This window comes from Abramis brama (genome assembly GCF_963993115.1).
Source record: "Abramis brama genome assembly, chromosome: 7".
Taxonomy (NCBI): domain Eukaryota; kingdom Metazoa; phylum Chordata; class Actinopteri; order Cypriniformes; family Leuciscidae; genus Abramis; species Abramis brama.
The window spans coordinates 40,472,290-40,497,534 of record NC_139969.1 but is presented as its reverse complement, the minus strand read 5'-3'; the positions used below and the strand labels follow the sequence as shown (position 1 = coordinate 40,497,534).

At 37.8% G+C, this 25,245-nt stretch overlaps 1 protein-coding gene across 2 annotated transcripts in view; it reads left to right on the top strand.

The window, feature by feature from the left end:
- adgrl2b.1 (adhesion G protein-coupled receptor L2b, tandem duplicate 1) overlaps positions 1–17,380 on the top strand; it is a 117,456-nt gene extending 100,076 nt beyond the window's left edge. The window contains exons 19-22 of one of the 2 annotated variants that reach the window (XM_084120586.1): positions 975–1,103; positions 2,317–2,413; positions 7,120–7,233; positions 15,083–17,380. In XM_084120586.1, coding sequence (XP_083976712.1) covers positions 975–1,103; positions 2,317–2,413; positions 7,120–7,233; positions 15,083–15,894 — 1,152 coding nt within the window. In that variant the 3' untranslated portion in view covers positions 15,895–17,380. The remainder of the gene's footprint in view (positions 1–974; positions 1,104–2,316; positions 2,414–7,119; positions 7,234–15,082) is intronic. The other variant, XM_084120587.1, reaches the window with a different exon arrangement.
- The last annotated feature ends 7,865 nt before the right edge of the window (positions 17,381–25,245 follow it).

The window sequence follows — 25,245 nt, the reverse complement described above, 5'->3', positions numbered from 1 at the left end:
AGTCATTGCTATACTAACTACATGTAATAAGGACACTGTAAAATAAAGTGTTACCGATTATTTATTTATTTTCTTGAGAAGATTTGCCATGTACTGTACCTGATATATATATATATATATATATATATATATATATATATATATATATATCCAGAATCATCAGTATTGAATGTGATTTGAGTGTCAGTCTCCAGCCCTAGACAAACTCATCATTCCAGATATTAAAGTAAACTTCTAGTTGAATTAAAGTTCAACACTCTCATTTCAGCCAGAAACAAAGAAATGAAACAAGCATGATATTTAACACGAGTATATAAAGTGAGGTTAAATCCATAAAGTGTATTTGTATTATTTAACATATTTAATTATTGCAGGTGTGCATAAAGTTCCATGTTTATACTTCCCATTTTTTAATGAATTTGAAGCAATATTAAATCTTGTTTTTGCACTAGTGAGACAAGTGAAGAACATCTGTTGCAGAAATCAGCATCTGTCTGTATTTAGGCAGCAGGTTATGGCATATTTTACCACGAGAGTGATTTAAATGAGTTGTTGAACTCAAGCTTTGAATCTGTGCATGCTGTATTTACACTAAAGCTGAGATAAATGTTAAATCTCACACAGGGCAAAAGCATGAATGTTTGAGGAATATTATGCAAACACATGCTAATGCCTTCAGTTCAGAGGCTTTTATTGGAGTAATATTCTGGCTTATTCTCAAGACTTCAGTGTGTCAGTGCCACCAAAGCTGAGCTTTTCAGTTGTTTTATTTGTCATAACACAAATTATGAACAAAATGCTTGTTTTTCTATGCATTTTATTTTTACTTGATCTTTTTTGCATAGTAAATTTAAACCTGTTGCTGCAGGTCAGCCTTTTTTTTGCCGTATAATTTTGTCAGATAAATGGCTTATCCAAGTTCAGTGTTTTGTTGTTCTCTCATAAGTGTTTATTATGCTGATGTTTTGTCACAGGTGCGTAAAGAGTACAGCAAGTGTGTGCGTCAGTCTCAGTGCTGTCGCGCTCTTCCGTCTGAAGGAGCTCACGCTGCTAACAAACCCTCGGGCTCCAGGTCCAGCGCTCGATACTCATCTGCCACACAGGTACACCTACATCTACACTTTTTTTATCCAAAGCGACTTACATTGCATTTCAAGTACACATTTACATTGTTATCAGTTCTTGCTTTCCCTGGGAATCGAACCCATGAGCTTGGCGTTGCGAGCACCACCGCTCTACTGTTTGAGCTACAGGAGAGCATCTTATATCCTGATCTACAGTGTTTACCAAGCCTACCTGTACAGACAGTGATGTGGAAATGTGCTCATTTAAACCACATCCAAGGGTTTCATACTCTCGTCCTTTTTCAGCAGATTTACACTGCCGTTCAAAAGTTTGGGATCTGTACGATTTTATATGTTTTTAAAAACATCTGCTCACAGAGGCTGCATTTATTTGATTAAAAATACAGAAAAAACTGTGATATTGTATAGTATTCCAAAGTAAAAAAAAAAAATTTTTAATTCATCAAAGAATCCTGAATAAAAATGTAATTAACTGTTTTCAACACTGATAATAATCATAAATGTTTCTTGATAATCAAATCATCATATTAGAGTGATTTCTGAAGGATCATGTGACACTGAAGACTGGAGTAATGATGCTGAAAATTCAGCTTTGATCACAGGAATAAATTGTGATTTATTGTTTTACATTGGAATAATGTTTAACAATATTACTGTTTTTTGTTTTGTTTGTTTTTTGTGGTATTTTTAATCAAATAAATGCAGCCTTGTGAGCAAAAGAGATTTCTTTCAAAAACATAAAAAATCGCACCGATCCCAAACATTTGAACGGCAGAGTACGTCACAAACAACTGACAGTCATAACCTAAATATAATTTTTATTTACACTAATCAGCACTATAATTCAGTATTATTAACGTACTTTTCTCAGCATCTGTCACTCGACATTTCATTTTGAGCCAGACACCAGCAATTCAGTGAGTCTTGCTCCGACCGGATCATTATATCAGTGACTGGTTGACAGGAGAACCGCTGCCGTTGGGATCAGTCCAGTTCACATTTAATATTATTGAAAACAATCCGCTCGATCGTATCCTTTTTCTTCTGTTCCAAATAATGAGTAACTGATTTATATAACTATAATGATATAAAAAAACAGTGCTTTCTTTAAGGGTTTAGTGTGTGATTTCAGACACAGCCCGAGACTGTGAAGCGCTTTGCTCGTTCTGCATGAATATCGTCTGTATTAAACACTAAACGTGTGTGTGTGTGTGTGTGTGTGTCGCCACAGAGCCGCATCAGGAGGATGTGGAACGACACCGTGAGGAAACAGTCCGAGTCTTCCTTCATCTCTGGAGATATCAACAGCACTTCCACACTAAACCAAGGTGAGCGATCTAACCTGGTGAACACTGAGCTCACACACACACTACTGGACATTTGTAGACACTCTTCATGTTGACTGTGAGTCGGATGTTTAGGAGGACGTTTTTCTTGTATCTTAGGATCTTACCATAGGGTTTGCCTTATGATATGTGCATGTAATTATGCACAATTTATTGTGATTGTTTAAGGAAGTACATGTAGCGGAGGACACAGCGCAGGAGATCATTAAGAAACTGATGATTTATTACAGAATGATGATCTATATATGAACTGCTGAGTGAGGACGTTAGCTGAATGCAGTATAAAAATTGCTGATATATATGAATACAGATCAAATTGTTTTATATAGATCCACATTGAGAACATCGTATTAATTTAAAATGTAAACCTTTTTTGGCAACAGTTTACTTAAAGCCTTTGTGTATAAAGGTGTTCATTATGTATATTATAATGCATTATATCTTTTCATAAGATAAGATAAGATTTTTTAACAACGAATAGATGAGTATTATAATATATTATAACTGAGCTTACAGTTATTCATGAGATCATCTAATGCGTTAGGAAAACAAATTAAAGTGTGACCTAGTAATTAAATTAATAATTACTATAATTGTGCTCCTACAGCTCCAGCAGCAGATGAAAGAAAATACAAAGTGAACAATGCTTGCAATGACCATACATTATTTAAAAACAAGTAATGAAGATACATCTGGTGGACTGGTGTCTCTTTTTTAACTGATATACTGTTTCCATCTAACTAGCGATTTTATCAGCCTGTATTTTATAGCACTGCTACTACATACAGGTTTGTAAAAATGATAAAGAAATAAATCAGTTGATAGTTTTCAGTCACATTACTGGCGCAGAGACCAGAAGAGCAAAGCATCCATCAGCTGCAGCACAGGCCTGTCAAGCCCCATCTGCTACGAGCCGTCACCTCTCAGAAGAGGACAAACAAGCGTGTGAACTAAATGCAAGTTTTTTACCTGCTTAAGCATTTTAGTCACTCAAAACAGCGGGACTAAAACTCTTAAAGGATTCGTTGACTTTCAAAACAATTTTTGCTGATAATTTACTCACCCCGATGTCATCCAAGATATTCATGTCTTTCTTTCTTCAGTCGAAAAGAAATTAAGGTTTTTGAGGAAAACATTCCAGGATTTTTCTCCATATAATGGACTTCAATGGCAACCAACGGGTTGAAGGTTCAAATGTCCGTCTCAATGCGGCTTCAAAGTCTCGGCACGATCCCAGTCGAGAAATAAGGGTCTTATCTCGTGAAACGATCGGTTACTTTCTAAAAAATATTATATATATATATATATATATACTTTTTAACCACAAATGCTCGTCGTGTACCATCTCTGAGATTGGAAAGGTCACGCGTCACGTCATCTATCAAGTTATTTGTCTGTGTACTCCGGTTCAGAAAGGAGGGAAGGGTGAAAAATGTCATCTCATTTTCTCCTCCAACTTCAAAATCGTCCGACATCTTTGTTTTAATTTATTATTATTTATTTTAATTTTTTTTTCGTGACCTTTCCAACGTGATGACGCAATGCGTGGCGCATCTCAGAGATGGTACAAGACAGGCATTTGTGGTTAAAAAGTATATATATATATATTTTTTTTTTTAGAAAATGACTGATCGTTTCACTAGATAAGACCCTTATTTCTCGACTGGGATCGTGTCGAGACGTTGACGCTGCATTGAGACGGACATTTGAACCTTCTTTGAACATTGGTATAGTTGGTTGCCATTGAAGTCCATTCTGTGTAGAAAAATCCTGGAATGTTTTCCTCAAAAATCTTAATTTGTTTTCGACTGAAGAAAGAAAGACATGGATATCTTGGATGACATCGGGGTGAGTAAATTATCAGCAAAAATGTTTTTTGAAAGTGAACTAATCCTTGAATGTGAAAAACACTTAAAAGAGCCTTAATGTGCTAAAACAGTGTTATTATATGATCAAATTCAGTTTATTAATGGCGCATACTGTATACAGGCGAGCGCATGAGCCAAGAATATGAATGCGACGCACTTAATAGTGAAGCGTTTTCTTTATAATGGTTTTCTATGGAAAAACATTTAACAAGAAATGTTGTGTTTAAACTCTGTGTTCTTCTGCTTGTCTGTCTGCACACTAGGGTTCTCAAATCTACGATTTTCTTTCTTTTTCTTCCAGCATTTCTTTCTGACTCAGATCAGTATGTTTACTGTGTTACTGTACTCAATCTGCTTTCAAACGCTCTCGTTCCTGTTTGTTGAAATGCTCTCTGAGCATCAAAGATTTCTCTTTACAGCGTGTTTTTACAGGCCAATCACAATCATAGCTGTGAGCAATGGCCAATCAGAGGAGCTCGTCTGCAGGCTAGTTAGAGTCCGCTTAAAAACCCATCATGAATCCTTTTATTATAACCAACAAAGTGTAAACACGATGTAAATAAGAGATTAATTGTACCATTAAGACAGGTTTTTATCAGCGAGAGAGAGAGCTGAATCAGTGAACAGCCTTAGGCTCTTCTCATGCTCTCTGTTTATTACCCACTCAGTCTGAAGACAAGTTTAGTTTTTCATGCTGCTAAAAACACTGCAAAGTTTCTGGATTGACAACCATATTTAAATACATGATTGAACTGGAAACGTCAGTGATTGACAGTGATGAGCAATGGACGAGACGAAGTGGGACTTTTTTTTTTTGTACCTAATTCAACAGTTTTTGCTCTGGTACTGAAACTGGTACTAAGAACTGCAAAATTTGACTGGTATTGGTCCTGACTTCTGAAATGTTGGTAACACTTTATTTTACAGTCCTATTCCCCATGTACATACTATGCACTTATTATAGTAATTACAATAACTGTGTAAAAACTAAGTACTTAACCCCTAAACCTAACCTATATGTTTCTTTGTCAATTACCTGTAAGTGCACGTACTATAAAATAAAGTGCAACTGAAATTTTGACAACCCTAGTATGCACCATTAATAAGATATATATTGAATTATTATAACAATGCATGCAGGGAAGCTGAAGACAGAAGACTCAGGCTCTCACGAAACACTAAGAAGTTTAATTCTGACTCAGAAAGCAAGCAAACAGGCAGTGCAAACACATCTCAACATAACAGAGACTGGACTAGAGTGAAGGCGAGGGTGAGGCTTAAAGAGCTAATAAATGACACACAGCTGAAACCAATGAACTAATAATGACGTAACCATGGAAACTGAACAAAGGAACATGTGAAACTCTTGAACAGAACAGGGAAACAGATCAAAAACAAACATAACTCTGACAATTATGTGTTTTAGCATCACTGTCTTACTACATTACAGTTCAAAGCTGTTATAAATGTCTGATGGTCAGTGGGGGAAAGCCTGGTTTGGGCGTTCGTCTATTACAAACTATGAATAGTAGAATGTGTGGCTTTAAATGTGTAATTGGTTATTTTTTTGTTTAATTTTCAACTTTCCTTGCATTGGGATGATGCAGCTCTGAGCTCGAGTGTGTGTTCGAGTCGTTCTTATGCTCAGCTATTATGCAGGACAAGTTTGGCTTCTCCAGTCTTCTTTGCTGCTGTCAGACCCTGTTTACACTCGCTATTAAGATGTGTTTGGGTGGATCGGATCACAAGTAGACCAGGGAAACACATTCCCATTTACACCTGGTGTTTTAATCCGTCTTCTGTCCACTTTCACCCACTTCTGTCCTGATTTCTTCGAGGGGAGGGTCTGTGGCCGGGTGAATGCAGTGTTTTTTTCAGATCTTTCAGTCTAATGGACGAAATAAGCTCGTGCAATTTACATGTGAACACGACCGGAGACGACAGACAAACACACAGAGAGCTTCAGCTTTAGTTTCTGCTCTGATAGTCTCAAGACCAGCCCAACGCTGTGTGTGTGTGTGTGTGTTAGAGATCAGGAATGATGAGAAAACATTGTGTCTGGTATGTTTTTCCTCTTCAAACCAAACTTGGGTCTTCAGCCGACAGTTTAAACCCCGTCTGGCTCGAGCTCTTCCCATAATGTTTATGCATTAGATCAGTAGACGGAGAGGAGACAGTCTTTACTGGCTGTTGAACACATTCGATCACATGAGCGTTTACACTACGAAAGCAATCCGGTCGAATGTGTTTCAGCTAGATCTGGAAGCGGTGGAAACTGGACAAGCTCTAAACCCCTTAGACCCGTTTACACCGGTATTATTGTGTCCACCTGTGATCCGATCGACCAAACGCATCTTAACACCAGTTGCCATGCCTAGTTTTCAGATGGAGTGTTCTTGTAGCTCATCCCAGTGGATGTTGAGGAGAGATGCCCTGATATGATTGTAAAGCGCTTTGAGTGTACAGTAGGACATATGAAAGCTCTATATAAACGCCTCATTCATTCGTTAACTGAAGTATAATCTAAAAACATTTCTCTGTAATTTGGCATGGTGAACGGTTGCATGCTGTAAACAGAGACATGAACGCCAGTATCTGAAAGTCAAACATCATATCAGTTCTCGTGAATAATGAAGAGATTCTCTTGTTCACGTCTGTCCAAGCACAACATTTGGTTTTGTTCACTTTCTGAAATGTGGGATCAGTCAACATTTGTTCTTCTGATCCACACGGATCGCCTCATGTAATCCTGTTTTCTTCTGCTCTGTTTTCCTAAAGCTCTCTTCTTATCTCACGCTCCTCTCTTTATCTGTTCAACAGGAATGACGGGCAACTATCTGCTAACTAACCCTCTCCTCAGGCCTCACGACACTAACAGCCGCTATAACAACCTCCTGGCGGAGACCCTGGTGTGCAGCGCTGCGTCTCCTGCAGGTGCTCCACGGGCCGGTCCTCCGTAACACACACGCTGGGACCTTTCAAACACTTCATCTTCAGATGCATGACACTCTTGCTTTCACCTCTAACTTATTACTTCACGCTTTAAATTCTGTTTTTCTGTTTTGTTTCCTGCTTTATATTGTCCGACGCGCAGCCATTATATCAGCAGGGTTATTATCGTTGACTAATACTATTATAAACATTTATGTTTATTTAAATGAATGATGAAATCACTGCGGACGCTCTTCCTTTCATTTTCAGCTGCATGAAACTTTTGCTTTTTCTATATTACCATTACCTCCAATTTATTAGTTCACGCTTTAAATTCTGATTTATTTTTAACTTTACATTCATGCTTTATATCGTGTCCTGCTTTATGTTATTCGGTGTGCAGTCTGCGTTTGCATTATATCAGCTGGGCTATTATCGCTAACTAAAACTATTAAAAACATTTCTGTTCGTTGAAATAAAGATAAATAAAATAAAATAGGAATATTATACTTATACTTAAACTGAACACAAGTGAGAAGTTGCCTCAGCAATAAACTGAAATATGTTTAAGCTGCTGCACTAAAATTATTAACTGGAAATAAAAACTAAACCTGAAATAAAAAGAAATGGCAATATTTAAGAAAAACTAAAGAAACTAAGAAAATGGCAAAAGCACACAATAAAATGTTACTACTGCAGCCAAACACACTCTTACTGAAAACTCATTTTTTAGATATCAAGCTCAAATTTTGAACACAACTTGTTTAGATTTATGGTTTTGATTTTCTTGCAGTCTTCGAGTAAAACGTGATTTTGAAAATAAATATGTCATATAAAAATTTAAAATAGTATTTTGGTGCATTTTTCATAACAATACACGTAAAATTCTGTAACTTTTTTTTTTTAAGTTAATTTTTTTTAACTTTTTTCTCTTCAGCAATAATCTGCCAAGTGTCAAACTTCAGTCTGTTGCTCCGAAGCATTCAAGATGCATGACAGTTTAAGTTGGACATTTAGGGCCCTATCTTGCACCCAGCGCAATTGACTTTGTACACTGACGCATGTATCATTCCTATTTTGCACCCGCGCAAAGCGCGCTTTTCCCTCCACAGAAGCACGTCGCTAAACTAGGGAATGAACTTGCGCTCCCTGGGCGGTTCAGCGCAAAAAAGGAGGCGTGTTCCGGCGCAAACGTTCCTTCATGCTATTTTGCAGGTTTAGAAAACAATTGCGCCACTAACCAGGAAAAAATAGTTTAAAGTCAGTGGCGCGTTGCGCATGTTATTCATATGCTATTTTAAGGGCGCATGCTTGGCCATAATCAATGTAGCGTGTGCACAACGCGCATACACTTTGATTCTCTCATCTACACAGAAGCAGCAGTTTTCATTTTTGCAAATCATACATTATTATGATAGATAGATAGATAGATAGATAGATAGATAGATAGATAGATAGATAGATAGATAGATAGATAGATAGACAATTTATTATAAAAGCATACATCTAGCTTACACATTTACCCAAATTATCATACACCTTTTTAACCGAAGTTAATTTGGGTGGGTTTCTCCATCCCCAACGTCCCTGACGAGAGCGTTGGTCTCCTTGGCTGTGAACCGCTCCTGGCGCGCGTCTGGCAAATCCGCCGTTATAATAGGAATCCGCTTTAGAACAAAGCGCGTCTGCTCTTAAAGGGAATGTGAGATGACGCTCTGATTGGTTTATTTCACGTTACGCCCAAACCACACCTATGAATAATGAAGGTACTTCAGACCAACCCATTTTAGATTTGCGCCTGGCGCAAGAGTCATTTATCCCGCTGGGAAAATAGCAACAGCGCCAAGACCCGCCCACAAAGTTACTTGCGCTTTGCGCTTTGACACTTGCGTTTCAGATCGTTAAAATAGGGCCCTTAATGTTCAGGTCTATGCTCAAAAAGTGAATAAATGGATTATAAATACAGCGTAAATATAATTTAGTATAAAAAACAAAACAAAATATGAAATAAAAAACATTATCAAACTAAAATATAGTACAATAATTTCATTGACAAAAAAAGAAATAAAATCGGGTAATATTTGCCCGACAGGTGCAGAGCAGCAGAGGGTTACGGCTGATACCGTTGCACTTCCACATCCTGCATCTATTCAGCGTGTTGTGGAGCTTATATACAGTGACGAATGGATTGAAACCATCGGCTCTGTAGAAGAAAGAGGGAAATGTTTTGTGTCTGTAGTGCCGATGTTAGAGAGTTATGAGCAGGATATGATGTGATGTGCTTTTGATCGCTTCAGATCCAGACACAGAGAAAACAAAGCCAGACCTCCTTCATGCAGCAGAACAATAGATGTGTTAGATGAGGAAAACAGCCACTGATGAGTCAGCATTTGCCATTTCATATTAGATTATCAAAAAAATAAAAACTGCATTTGATCAACTTTTTAAGCCATTTCAAGGATAAAGCTAAGTGATGATCTGCTGTAGCCTCAACAGTCTAAGTAGACCCGAATTTAATAAATTATACACAGAGTCAAACCAAAAATCATTCAGACACCAGATATCATTTGTGATATTTTTTTACTAGTGTGTGCAGGACACTATAGTTCATTTATGTAAGTGAGGAGAGCAAAATAAAGTAAACTCTGATATATTATACCCAAAAATTATTCATACAGTGACTACCAGTGACATTTATAACAATTTGGCACCAGAAATGATTCGGACACTTTGACCTGATCATGTTTTCTTCAGTGTTTTTCAGTGTTACACACAGACTGAACAAAATGAAGCATTGCTTGGTAACTGGTTGAGCTAAACTGGTATCATGTAATTGTGTAGTTAAATTTAACAGCTGACAGATATTCAACATAATTCATGTGTGAGACAGTCTAACAGAAGGACGGACAAAACCAGTGAAATATCAGCTGAGTTCATAACTGCTCATATTTATTACCATTTTCTAAACTATAGCGAATAAACTGTGATAATGTGAGAAATGTTGAAGGTGTCTGAATAAACGTTGGTTTGAGTGTATATGGTAGATATGTTTTATATGTAAAATGAGGTATTCTGAACTTCAGCAGTTTTGTGGTAGAATATGCAAACTCTCAAACTGTGAATCTCTCCAATAGTGTAGACGTACTGACTCCGCTAATTAAGTCGAGTTGTATGAGGGCCGACTGCAGTGTGAACGCTCTGTGTGATTCCTGAAGCAGAAGAAGTGAACAAAAGAAACTCTGACCAGAATAGTAATTGCGTCTGAACAGAGAAAGGACCGAGACCTTCGCTCTTCAGAATAGCTGAGGCCGCCGTGGACTGATGCATGCGGACATTTCCGACAGCGAACAATCAAAGATCTGGCCTGGCTTTTCTCCCAGAATCCCTGCTTTCTGTCCGCATCTGTTGGCCAGGCTCTCCAGTCTGGATTAAACCCTTCGCCAGGGCATAAACAAATGCAAATAACCTTGGCTCAGATGATGTTTTATGCTTGTGTGCTTTATTTCCGTCCCCCTCGGTCTCGCTCAGTCCTTTGATGCCTGTTTCACGCTCTAAAACCAGACTCTCCTTCTGTCTCCGCAGAACACAGATATGGTTTCCACATCCCGGCTATCTGATGTTATTAACATCCGTGCTGTGCTCTGCATGACTTTCTGCTCTGCCACCAATTTGTTTTTATTACTCAAGTAACACTGTTGATATTTCGTACCTCTTTGTAATTATGACTGAAGATGTTTATGCTTTCATATAGGCCTAAATCATCTCTATTTTTAATTCATTTGATTAACTTGTCCTGCATTCAGTCTTCTGAAAGATTCACTCACTACTGAAAAAGAATATATATATATTAGGGGTGTCCCCGACTAAGGATTTTCATAGTCGAAAATCAAATTAAATCGGCTAAATTGCCTGTGTGAGCACTCTCGAAGTACAGCGCAATATCAATGCACCGAAAAACAATAAAAAAATTACTTTACAGAATTAAATTAGAACAAAATATACCTTTCTAATAAATAAAAATACAAAATGAAAGTCAGAATCAAGTCACAAGGTGCAGGGGAACATACATTCACAACACAAGCCACAAATAGTTAAATTAGATAACCATGAGTGATCAATAAATAAAATAAAAATAAAGAAATTATTAAAATAACAAAAATATAGCCAGAAGTGTCAACTTTTGTCTTTTTAACTGCAGAGACAACAATAAACGCTAAAGTGGAGTGGTCTTTTTAGCTAAACATGTTCACAGCATCCAGAAATCAAATTAGAAATGTTTTAAAGGGATAGTTCACTTTGAAATTAAATGTTGGTATGTTTTAGCTTACCTCAAGGACATCCAAGATGTAGGTGTCTTTTTTTCCGCAGTAGTTTCAATTTTGATATTTTTAGGTCTAACCGTTCTTGTCTGTCAGTCATTTCATGCAGGTCTATGGTCACGGTCTCAAAGAGCATGCAAAGAGTCCAAATTAAAACAATTCCCCATCGTAAGTACACATTGATGGCCTAAGACACGAAACGAGCGGTTTGTGTGAGAAAACGAACAGTATTTATATCGTTTTTACCTCTTGTACACAACCACGTCCAAGTGATCTGAGGGCGCGCGCGCATCCTGACATCTAGTGTATATATCTATGCACCAGTCTGCGCACACGTCACACACCAGGATGCGCACGCGCCCTCAGATCACTTGGACGTGGCTGTGTACAAGAGGTAAAAACGATATAAATACTGTTCGTTTTCTCACACAAACCGCTCGTTTCGTGTCTTAGGCCATCAATGTGTACTTACGATGGGGAATTGTTAAATTTGGACGATGGGGAATTGTTTAATTTGGACTTCTCTGTGCATGCTCTTTGAGACCGTGACCATAGACCTGCATGAAATGACTGACAGACAAGAACGGTTAGACCTAAAAATATCAAAATTGAAACTACTGCGGAAAAAAAGACACCTACATCTTGGATGCCCTTGAGGTAAGCTAAAACATACCAAAATTTAATTTCAAAGTGAACTATCCCTTTAAAATCACTTTTACCCTAAAAAAAATCTAGTTTGTGTTCGTTTGAGTGTTTTCTAATATATATATATATATATATATATATATATATATATATATATATAACCAATGCTATTAATCTATATATATATATATATATATAGATAGATAGATAGATAGATAGATAGATAGATAGATAGATAGATTAATAGCATTGGTTAAACACATTGGCATTTTATTGATGGCACTTCTGTCATGGACATTTACTGGAATCAATGGCTGGAATAATCTTTGAGCCAAATTAAAATATTGCTTATATTTTGTTGACTATTTATGACTCTGTTTGGGAGCCATTCAAAAATTAACTGGGAAATACATTTTAAATTACAATTCCTGAATTTTAATGTAATTTTAATTGGGAAGAAAAAAAAGAAGAAGAAACACATCCTATTTCTCTGGATCATCTTTGAGATGTTTCTACACTTTGATTGCAGTAAATCTGTGGCGAATTCAATTGAATAGACATGATTTATAAAAGCACACAACTGTCTGTAAGGTCTCACAGCTGAAAAAGCATATTAGAGTAAAAAGCAAGTCATGAGTCAGAAACTGAGTCCTGCGGAGCTGAGAGACAGCATTGTGTCGAGCACAAGAGCACAGCGGTCTGCGTTATTCCTCACTGAAAGAAGTCTGGGACACCCTGGACTGGCGGACACAGTGGGAAACAGGAGAGTTCAGTGAGAGAAGCAATGCAGAAGAATTCAGATTTAAAGAAATTCATACCGTTGCTCTGAGTGTAGTTTTAATACTTAATGAATAATTCATAATTATTCCATAAACAAATTGATATTAAGAAGTGTTTGAAATGCTACAAATGAATGTATACTTTATATACATGTAATATATCGTTAATAAATCAACTTGTTTTTATGGCCAGGGTGTATTATTATGTGATTATAGTTCAAATCACTAAAATGATAATCGATTTTTGTAGCTGTTAATAGTTTTGATCATGTTGAACCTGATTTATGTCATTGCTAATTTGCCTGGCTAAAGCAAAATACAAATTTATATGAAAATATTATGGGCAAAATTAATTATGTAATGTTTCATCACAAATATCATCTTGTGGCGTATGGCCAATTCAAATCAAATTCAAACTCATGAACTCAAAAAAAAAAAAGCCCATTTTTAAATGTTGAATTTTTCCCAATGCTAAATTAGGGGGAAATACAATCATTTTGATTCTGGCTTTCAGTGTGTAACTTGAATATTTGTTTATTACTTTTATTTGGTCTAATAGTAAGTGAAATTAAAATGTGTGGTGGATCTTGATGGACTGAATTCAGACGTTTGTAATTTGCAAGCTTTCCTGCTTGATGATTTGTCACTCTTCTGTCTTCGCTGCGACTCTCTAAAGAAGGCGTTTGTTTGACTCTTTTTCTTTTGGCACATGGGCAGTTCTCAGGTCAGCTAGCCTGAGCAGACACACATGATGTGAGTGTTTGCACAAACATGCCTCCATTTCTCCTAAGTTCAGTACACACACTTGCAGCATGTTTTGTGTGGATGTTTTTCGCTGTTGCATCTGGCATTCATTTACAATAATGGCTCTTTTTGTGTTTGTGCAAGAGGTTTTTTGGCGCCTTTTAACATTCTTTCTCTCTGTGCTGTACGGCTACGGACATCAGTTTCTGGAACGCTTTGTTTGAACAGTTTCTGTCTAGTGACATGCATCTCTACTCTTTCAAAGAGGACCTATTATACTTGAATGTTGATTATTCTCCTCATATTCTCCATTGTTGTGGCTCCTCTCTTCCCAGTCTGTCAGTAACGCTCTGTTTAGTTCCTGTCTCTATGAAGCTCCTCCTTCTGAAAAGCACACTGTGCTCTGATTGGTCGGCTGGAGCAGTGTGTTGTGATTGGTCGAGCGCTTCTAGCGTGTTTGGGAAATGTCCCGCCCCTTACCAAAACTGGCAGTTTCAAACATAGACTGTATAAAACAATGGACATCACCCGTATGTTTCTGAAGAGAAGTGGGCGGAGCCGGCCATCGCCATCTTGGTAGCACGTCACTTCCGGTTAACCGAAAATGGGCTAAGAGGCGGATTAGCTGAGGTGACGTGATGCTAACAGACAGCAGACAAACGGCTAGTAGTGACATCAGCGGTAATCCACCTGTCAATACAAGTGGCCATGCCCTTAATTATGCAGAACTTTAAGGCTCAATATAATTTAAACGCATGAGTTATAAAAAAATTAACCCCCTTCACAGTCGTCATGAAGGGCAAAATTAGCTATATAGACCAAAACCACTTTTTGCACCAGGCTGTAAACATATATGTTTTTTCTGCTGTAAAGTTGGGGATTTTAACATGGGGGTCTATGGGATTGACTCTCTTTTGGAGCCTGTCTCTAGTGGCCAGTCGATGAAGTGCAGTTTAAGTCACTTCCGTGTCGGATTCAAGAGAGAGACCGGGATGTTGCCGCTTGGTTTCAACACACTACTAGCTAACTCAACCAGGCCCGCCCCTTTATTCTGCGCATGAATTATTTAAATGAGAAATACTGTGATGTGTTCGTTCCCGGAAGAAACTCAAGACTACAATGGAGGCGTTTCAGGAGTTCAGAAACACTGACTCTGATATAGAGAAGAACTGGAGCTTTTTCATGATCAAACAGCAACATTACACACTAAAGAAAGATGAACATGGAAAAAAATGCATAATAGGTCCTCTTTGATGTATCATTTTAGTTTTTAATGAGTTCTTTTTAGTTGCATTTGGCATGTAATGAATGTGATGACAAATATCATGTCCTTAATAGTAATGCCATGTCTGTTGATCGTTCCAGGCCAGCCTTCGCTGACCAACAGCCGTGATGTCAGCACCATGGACACACTCCCTCTGAGCGACAACTTCACCACCAGTTACTCCCGGCGGGAGGACGAGTACGAGGACCCCGCGTTGAGCTGCCCGACCGCATGCCTGGACGACGCCGCCCTGGAGAAGAAGATCATCTCAGAGCTGGTCCACAACAACCTGAGGCCTCGCAGGCTCAACCAAACCAGCTCGAAGACCCAACCCCGAGACCCGGCTCCACAGGACACCGGCGTGAGCGGAGACGGGGGTGTCGGGAACGAGGTCGAGGTCACAGTCGCTGATGCCGACACCCCCGCCCTCCCGGCCTCCGCCAGCCAAACGCTGGAGCTCCTCCTCCTCCACCCGAACGACCGGGACGCCCTCGACGCCCCGCTCCTGCCCCAGCGAACTCATTCACTCCTTTACTGCGCTCAGAAGGCGTCTCAGAGGGCCGTCAGGCCACAGAAGGACAGCAGAGAGTCTGAAGGAGAAGAAGAAGAAGAAGAGCGACGAGAGGAAGACGACGCGCCCTCGCCGAATCACAGGGACTCGTTGTACACAAGCATGCCTGATCTCAGAGACTCTCCGTCGTCCTCGGCTCCCGAATCCCCAGATCTCGTCAGCGGACGGGACGACGGTTCCCCCGCTCAAAGTGAACTCGAGGAACACTGTTACAAGAGCTTACCTGACCTGGGAGACGGGACTCGAGCGCTCTCCTACTATCAGATCAGCCGAGGAGGCGCTAGCGAGGGCTGTGGCGAACCCGCGAGCGATGGACAGATGCAGCTAATCACCAGCCTCTGAGACAAGAATAGCCCTTTTCCTCTCGTTCCGGGGTGTGCTTCCCAAAAGCATCGTTAGCCAGCTGTGCTCGCAAGTTCTGTCGTTATCAGCAGTTCAACGAGTCGGTGTTTCTCGAAACCATCGTTCTAACGAACATTCGCAAACGTGTTTGAAACGTTTGTGTTGTTCAAGCTGTGGTTAGAGGCAGAGTTTCTAGTTTTCATAAATCCTTATCTTGAGCCAAATAAGCAAGCAGCCATTCAGTACAATCTATATCTTTATTTAGAATACATACAAATGTTATTTACGTCTTTTACTTTGTCACGAGATTTATAGCGTTGTTTTTGCAGAGTGCGCATGTGCAAACGTGCTCTAGTACATAAGAACGAGCCTATGATTCAATCTGGAAATAAAGCAAAATAACTGAGAAAAATGAGAAATGGTCCTCAGATGTCATGTCTGTAATTTATAGCAAAACATCTAGCAGTAATTTGATCTCAAACTGATTTATTAAAAGTAGTTATTACCCCAACACCTGCGTGACATCAACTAACATGGTTGAACGACAAATTCGCAACAATATGGTTTCGGGAAACAGTCGTGACTCGCTAGTTGATTTCTTCAACTATGATAGTGAACCAGCGAGTGACGTTGTTGTACGGGAAACACACCCCTGTCAGTCAGACGCTAACGACAGGAAGAGAGACTCGTCAACGGCACAATGACTCTTTCTCACTTGTGTTTTGTGTTTTTTGTACCAGAACTGACGGTCTGGTCAAACTCGAGCAGAAAGTGTCAAGACTGGCTTCGTCCACGTCTGCCAAAAGCTTTGTACAGTATCATGTAAAAAAAAAAAAAGAAACATGCCGATGTCTGATTTTTGTAGAACTTTGGAAACTCTCCTAGTCAGTTTGCAGGTGCATTTTCCCTTCTTTGGAAATCCAGAATGAACGGAGAGAGAGAGAAAATTAAAAGAATTAATATCCCAGACTCAGGCCTTATATTTTCTGTATTGCACAAAGAACTGTTGTACGAATGACAACTAAAGAAAATATATTTTGCAGTACCAAGTGTAAAGACCCATGATCACCACATCTCCACTTGTGACTGATGTGTTCAGTTATGGATTTTACCATGAAAATTGTATTTTGCCAACATATATGTACAAAAAAAAGAAGCTTCCTTATTTTTTTAGCTTAACGGAAGCTGTGTCTTGCACAAATTTGGACTGAATTAGACTAATATGTAATTTCTTTTACTTAAAAAAAAAAAAAAAATGCTTTGACTTTGTCAGGGATCATAACATTCATGTGTCTTAAGAACAACATATCTCATTATTTGGCACTAAATAATTTATTGTATGAAGTATGGAAATGAAAAGGGTTGGAATGGAAGCAGGTGTGATGTAACACTGTTGATATTCATTTCAGTCTTTTCTAAGAGCCCATTGCAGATGTACATTCAACTGTTGTTTGATATTGAATAAATGTGAGGATTTTTTCTCGTTTCCAGATGTATCATTCTCATTCAGTGCGGCATTAAACAAGCAAAATGATTTTGTTAGAAGTGTGACAAATGAAAAGAAAAACTTAAGATCTGTGTGGAAATTGAATGATTACTTATTTGCAAGTCTTGTATTGTTTTTAGGGATGCACAATATATCGTGCATCATATTGGTATTGGCCAATATATGTTCAATGTTATCGGCCAGATAAGAAAATTTGGCTGATATATTAAAGCCAATAAATGATGGATTATGGAGACACTTCAGATGCACACTGTTCACCATGATGGTTTTGAATTGCTTGAAATATGATTGAAATCACTTGAAAAAAAGGAAAATACAGTTCAATGCAACATGTTCAACGCAAGTCTGTCATATCGGCTACATACAGTTATCATGTGAACATTATACTTGTGTGCTTGGGACATGAGACTTTTAATGCGGAGACTTTTGTAATCAGGCTCTCCAAAATTATATAAAAATTTGGATTTAGATTTATCGGCCAATATATCAGTTATCGGTTTTCAAATCTAAAGAATTATCGGTTATCGTTTTTGGCCAAAATTTTCATATCGATGCATTTTGTTTTATATATTGTCAAGTCAGCATGAAACTCCATTCGTAACTCATTTTACTACACAAATGTGATGCATTTCAGAGGGAAAAACACTTTCTTCGTCTGTCTAAATCTGGTATAGAATAAATAGCTGGTGTATTGGCTGATTTTGCCTTGTAAAGTTGCAGTCGCATTAGTGAAATTTTGCTGGAAAAAAAGGTGCATCTCACACTCGCTTTGTGTTCGTCAACCTGCCAAAATCATGTGACCAATTTGAACCCACGTGGAAATCTTTCACTCTCACGTGAAATTCACAATCCCATGGATTCATATTGAAATTACTGTATTTTGGCTGTGAAAACTTGCCGAACAAAGGTAAATATGACCACAGCTTCAGAGATATTAAAAGTTCCAGTATGATGAACCACACATTTCTGCCACAGTTCATGCAATCCCGACTATAACAGTAGATAAGCTCAAGAGCTTAAACACAAAGAAACTGATCTCTTGCATTTTCCATATTATGAAGACATTAGCTAGCCTGGGAAAACCCAGACGAACTTCCGGCAAATTTAGATTTGCTCTGCAAGTCAGTCTGGCCAAGAACCAGAAACTTTATTTTTAGTTTGAAAATAAAAATACTATGGAAGTCAGTGGGGACTAGAAACCGTTTGATACACACAATCTTCAAAATATCTTATTTTTTTGCTCAGCAGAAGAAAGAAACTCACAGGTTTTAGAACATGATCTAAGAATGAACAATACTTCTACAGCATTAATTCATCTTAGTTAATATTAATTTCAACATTTACTAATACGTTATTAAAATCAAAGGCTGTATGTGTTAACATTAGTTAATGCACTGTGAACTAACATGAACAAATAATGAACAGCTGGATTTAATTAACATTAACAAAAATTAATAAATACTGTAACAAATGTGTTGCTCATAGTTAGTTCATGTTTGTCAATACATTAACTAATGTTAACTAATTAACCTTATTGTAAAGTGTTGCAATTTTTGTCTTATTCTTCACATTAAATGGCAGTGTTTAAAACTGACAAATCAGATGGCACATGATGTCAAGGGACAAAACTTTTTTTTTTTTTTTTTTTTTACAAATTAAGAATTAAATTTAGTTACATTGTGGAAATAATTAACTCTTTCTCCATCAGCATTTTATTTTTAAGTTTAAATTTTTTATCATATTCACAAAACTTTCATGGCCGCCAGAATATTTTTGTTGTATGAATATGTAAACAGTCAATACATCAAGAAAGAACAGAAGAAGAAAAAACTATTGTAGTATTATTCTTTTTTTTTTCTTTTTTCTTCTTTTTTTTAAATAAACATTTTTGGGGAAAAGAGCTGAGAAAATCACGTTTTTGTCAAAAATCGTCTGGATGGGATTCAGAACAATGATCAACACTGCATTTATGAATGATTTGAGGTGTTGAGACTTGAGTGTGTGCAAAATGAAGTTGAACACAGAACATTAGGTGTACCTGAGCCTTGAGTATCTTCTTCTTAACTACGTGTGCTTCCTCAAACTTGAACTGAACACCTGAAAGTGCAGCCTTCGCTCTTCAGCCATGAGTCTCTGATGCGAGAGCAAGTGTGCTCCACGATTCAGGAGAGCTGGCCCTGCACTGAACACACACAGACAACAGCTGACGAGAACATGCTCTGCTAAATCTACTGATGTACTGATGTAGAGGACTGTCTCAGGACTGTCAGACTCCATCCGCATGTGAAATCACTGAGAAAATGAGTGAAAAGCTTTGAACACAAACAGGATTATGTGCCATTAGACAGACCAGATGACCAACAAACCACAAGCCATGACAGCTTTGCACCGGGACCTTTGACTCAAGACAAGCTCCTCTTAGACAGTCTCTCCACAAAGGCTTGGTGAGATCCTAAGAGCGTGACATGAGGTGTCTCTCCATCAACTCCTTTAACAGAAACCACTAGACTTCTAGTATCAGGACATTTATCACGTAACTCGACCTCTTTCCCGCCTTTGAGAGTCCTGAAAACAGTGTTGGGGGTGAAAAACTAACGCAGGGCTTGTTGTAACACATGGTTTAAAACTTTTCACACGTGCCAGCATGACCAAACTGAGTGCATTTACTAGTTGCCATATCAACACTATATAGAGAAAAAAATGCATTATAATTCAGAACTCTTCAGAGGATATCACATTTATTTATCCATAGCAAAAGTAAATTTCTTACTTATGTTAATTTTTCATCTCTATTTTTTGTGTTTATATACAATGAGACAAATCTGATATTATTTTAATCTTATATCTGTTATTTAACAGTTGAGATAGTTGTTTAATGCTGATCTGACCAGCAGAAAACACTCAGTTGCTCAGGCGGGGCATGTTGTCACACTGCGTTACAATGAGCCCCTATTAGAAATATGATATTCTATTCTATACTTTTATGAATTCTATTGAGAAACCATGAGAAAAAAAGTGAATAAAGACTCAATGTTAAAAATAATCATTATTATTATGTTTTGAACTATGCTGTATAGCTGTGTTTTTTTCTGTGTTTGTTGTGTTAATTATTAAAAAATGCCATTACTGTATGTGAAAAAGTTAATAATTGTATTGTATTGACAAAATATTTTAGTTTGTGTTGTATATTTTTTTATTAGATCATCAGATAACATTTTAATCTGTCATATGGTCATGTTATAGTGTACCTCACCAATGGGGCATGTTGTCACATTTCACTTCCATTCTTTCAAGGTAAATCAAGAAAAAAGTATACACTGTATTAATGAAACAAAACCACATAATACTAGACATGTGTGAAATTAATGTGGGGAAAAATAAATACTCTGAACCCTAAGTGGATTTACACAAACTGAGAATGTAAAAGTGTTAGGTTGTGCCCCGCTCTCCCCTAATTACAAATACTAACCCTAAACCAAACCATAACTCTATAGTAAGTACATGCAGTTAATTAATATTACGAATTAATATTAAGTACAATGTAAATACGTCACCTTAAAATATGAATAAATGTGCCCCACTCGCCCCTACTTGTTGAACACCTACAATATCCAAATGTGTTCGATTTGAATGTTACTTGGAGAAAAATATCAGAATACTGTTGAAAATTGTACCACAACAGTTTTGTGGAGTTGCTAATTATCCAATTAATGGAGCTTCCATTAAACTTTCGAGTCACGTGCGGCAAATGCGACAGTATAACCGCAACAAACAATCCACCTGCAAACACACCAACCAGATGAGACGCATAAAAGAGCCGTAAACCAGCAGACACTCTTTTATCAGCATGTTTTTAAGACACAACAACAGGAGTCTTAAACACCTTCAAAGAGCTTCGCAGGGTTTCTATGCATATATATTGCCTCATTCTTACTCTGAAAAACAGAGTATCTCATCCTATTTCTAGGTAATTATCACCCTTCAGGAGGAGCAGATGGCAAATTAACCGCTGGATGCAAAACTGCTGACAATGTTGTCGTCTTATCCGTTTTGCATGATGACAGTGTTAGTGTTTTATGCACATCCTGATTACAAGAATTTTGACGGTGGGAGGTTGTTTTCTGGGACTTTTAAGTATGGAATGATTTCTGCAGAAGGCTCCTGTTTTTTGTGTGATATAATCAAGATCCATCTTGAAATGTGTTGTTTGCATAAAGAAGCTTCATTAGTAGCATTTGTTATGCAGAACTAACTCATTTGTTACCATTCGGAGAGAGCTTTTATTTTTTATACAGTTCACATTTTTGGGTTTTGTTTAACACAGTTTTGTTAGGCTTGTGTGTCTCAGTAAATCAATTCATTTTGTGAAGGAGTGCAGTGTGGGTTAAACTGGGCCAGTGTCCAGTTTCCTTTCTAACCCCTATAGGAGTATAATAGAGCCCAATCCACTTCATAAGACATTAGAGTCAAGTAGTAGAGCCAGTGAGAACGAGCATGGTGTGTCCCAGGTCAAAATCAAATCATTGTGTGGAGAAACATGGTCGTGGAGTATTTCCATTTTGGGAAAAATGTGTGCAGTTGTTATGCAACTTTACTGTAGTGTGTTTTTTCTAGTGATTGTCTGATCTTAGTAGTAATGAAAAGTAGACAAAAACTATGTTAAACAGTGTTAAAGGGGTCTTATTACTTTAATTAGTGTGTTGTTGTTTGAGCGTTAAAAAGATCTTCAAGGTTGCAAACCTCAGTCACTCCAAAGGGAGATATTTTATTGAACAGAATCCCCTTTTCAAGAACTACGACGAGTGGCTCGTTTGGACTACAACGTGATTTTTCCGGACTTTATGAAGTCATAATGTTACTCATTTAAATAATCTCCGACCACGGAATACACAACAACAACAACAAAAAAAGTAAGGAGGCCTGGATGAGCTGTATTAGAGAAGACAGTGTTGTCTCTGTCAAAGAGACGGTGTTTTTTCCACGTTCCCAAAACTCATCTGTTTGACCTTTCTAAGGCTGTCAAAACGTATTATTATAACACCAACTTTCCCACACACATTAAAGGACATATTTTAGATTTAATCTGCTGTTCAGGTGTTACACCTGTTAACTGTAAAGCCGATTCTTTCCCTTTTTCTGACCATATGCTGCTCTCATTCAGTGTTAATCTATCACTCTCCAAATCGAATCATGCACGTACTATACCATTCCAAAATATTAAGGATATCAACTTGGGCAATTTATCCTCACTAGCCTTCCCAGTGCCGACAGTTTTTCTACCCGGGATGAACTGCTCTCTCACTACAACAATAACCTTCACAACCTCCTTAAAGGATTAGTTCACCCCAAAATGAAAATTTTCTAATAATTTACTCACCCCAATGCCATCCAAGATATCCATGTCTTTCTTTCCTCAGTTGGAGAGAAATTATGTTTTTTGAGGAAAACATTTCTGGATTTTTCTTCTAACAATGGACTTCATTGGTTACCATCATTTTTAAGTCCAAATCAATGCAGTTTCAAAAGTCTTTGAAGTGTTTAAACGGGCTGTACGCGATCACTGCTGAAGAAGAGGTTGTTATCTAGCGAAACGATAGGTCATTTAAAAAAAAATATATATAATTTATAGACTTTTTACCTTCAATAGTTCGGATTGAGCTGATCAACAAACGGACAGGGAACTACGTCATCACGTTGAAAGGTCACGCCGGCGGTAAATTATATATATTTTTTTTTTAAATGACCTATCGTTTCGCTAGATAACAACCTCTTCTTCAGCTGTGATCGCGTACAGCCCGTTTAAACACTTCAAAGACTTCAAGACAAAGACCTGAAACTGCATTGATTTGGACTTAAAGACGATGGTAACCAATGAAGTCCATTATTAGAAGAAAAATCCAGAAATGTTTTCCTCAAAAAACATAATTTCTCTTCCACTGAGGAAAGAAAGACATGGATATCTTGGATGGCATTGGGGGGAGTAAATTATTAGGAAATTTTCATTTTGGGGTGAACTAATCCTTTAATAACCTTGCTCCACTCAAAACCAGGACAGTCTCATTTACTCTCTCTGCACCTTGGTTTACTCCCACTCTTGGAAAATTAAAAACAAAAGGACAACCACTCGAAAGACTTCACAGGAAAATCAGTCTCACTGTGCACAAGCACATGTATTCAAACCACATTCTTCTTTACAAAGATTGTATTTCTAAAGATAAATCCACATACTATTCTGGTTTAATCAGTTCAAGTGAGGGACATTCAAAGGCCCTTTTTTCCCTCATTACAAAATTCACAACACCTCTGGATCCACTTCCTTCTCACTTCTGATTTTTGTAATACTATATTATCATTTTTCTCTTTAAAAGTTGAACATGTCCACCAACAACTTATGTTTACTTCTGCTCTGAACTCACCTGTCTCAGTTTCTTTTTCTCCAACCCATTTACTCTCAGCATTTACCTTACCTCAGTAAATTCAATTTCCAAACTCATTCAAAAATCCAAATCTTCAACCTGCAGATTAGACCCCCTTCCTACTGTTCTTGTAAAGGACACTGTCCCTTTTCTGTCCCCTCTCATTACAGACATCATTCACTCTTCTCTTACCACTGGAATTGTTCCTTCTTCTCTTAAAACAGCTGCTGTCACTCCAATTCTTAAGAAACCTGGTTCAGATCCCTTAATAATTTTCGTCCTATTTCAAATCTTCGATTAATCTCCAAAATTCTTGAAAAAATAGTTGCTGCTCAACTCCATTCTTATCTCTCCTATAATAATTTATATGAACAATTCCAGTCTGGTTTCCGTCCTCTTCATAGCACAGAAACAGCACTCCTTAAAATCACTAATGACCTTCTCCTAGCTGCTGACTCTGGTTTACTAGCCGTTCTCCTTCTGCTTGATTTGAGTGCGGCCTTCGATACAGTTCCACACACTATTCTTCTAGACAGACTCTCCTCTATTGGTATCACTAACACACCTCTTAACTGGTTTTATTCATATCTCTCAGGCCGCACTCAGTTCATTCAGTTAAAATCCTTCACCTCCCATTCAGTCCCTGTCATCACAGGAGTACACCAGGGCTCTGTCCTGGGGCCCCTGCTGTTCATTATTTATCTTCTCCCCCTTGGTTACATCTTCCGTAAATATCAGATTTACTTCCATTGCTACGCAGATGACACCCAGCTCTATCTTTCAACCAAACCTAATTCAAAACTTCCACTTCCACTACAATTGTCTTCTTGACATAAAATCCTAATCCTAAAATCCTAAATTCATCACATCACACCCATCTTACAACAGCTCCATTGGCTCCCCATTACTTACCGTATCAACTATAAAATACTTCTCCTCACTTTTAAAGTCATTCATAATCTCACCCCTTCATATCTTTTTTGACCTCCTCCATATACCCACACCCGCTCGCACTCTCAGATCCTCTTCTTTCATCCATTTCACTGTTCCCCTGTGTCCGCCTTGTTACTATGAGGAGCAGAGCGTTCAGTTGCTCTGCTCCTCAGCTCTGGAACTCGCTTCCACAGGACCTCAGTAATACTGATTCCCTCTCACATTTAAAATCCAAACTCAAAACCCATCTGTTTAGAATAGCTTGCTCCCTCTGACCACAACTGCATTGTCTTTTTAGTTGTATTTTATTTAATTGTTTTTACTTAAATATTGTCATTGTCTTGTTGATGATGTATGGTGACTTTGAGTGTCAAGAAAGGCGCCTATAAATAAAATGCATAATAATAATAATAATAACGTTTATCTGCACATTTTATGGAGGGGCAGGACATTTCCCGAACACACGCTAAGCTCTGTCAATCACAACAAACTGGG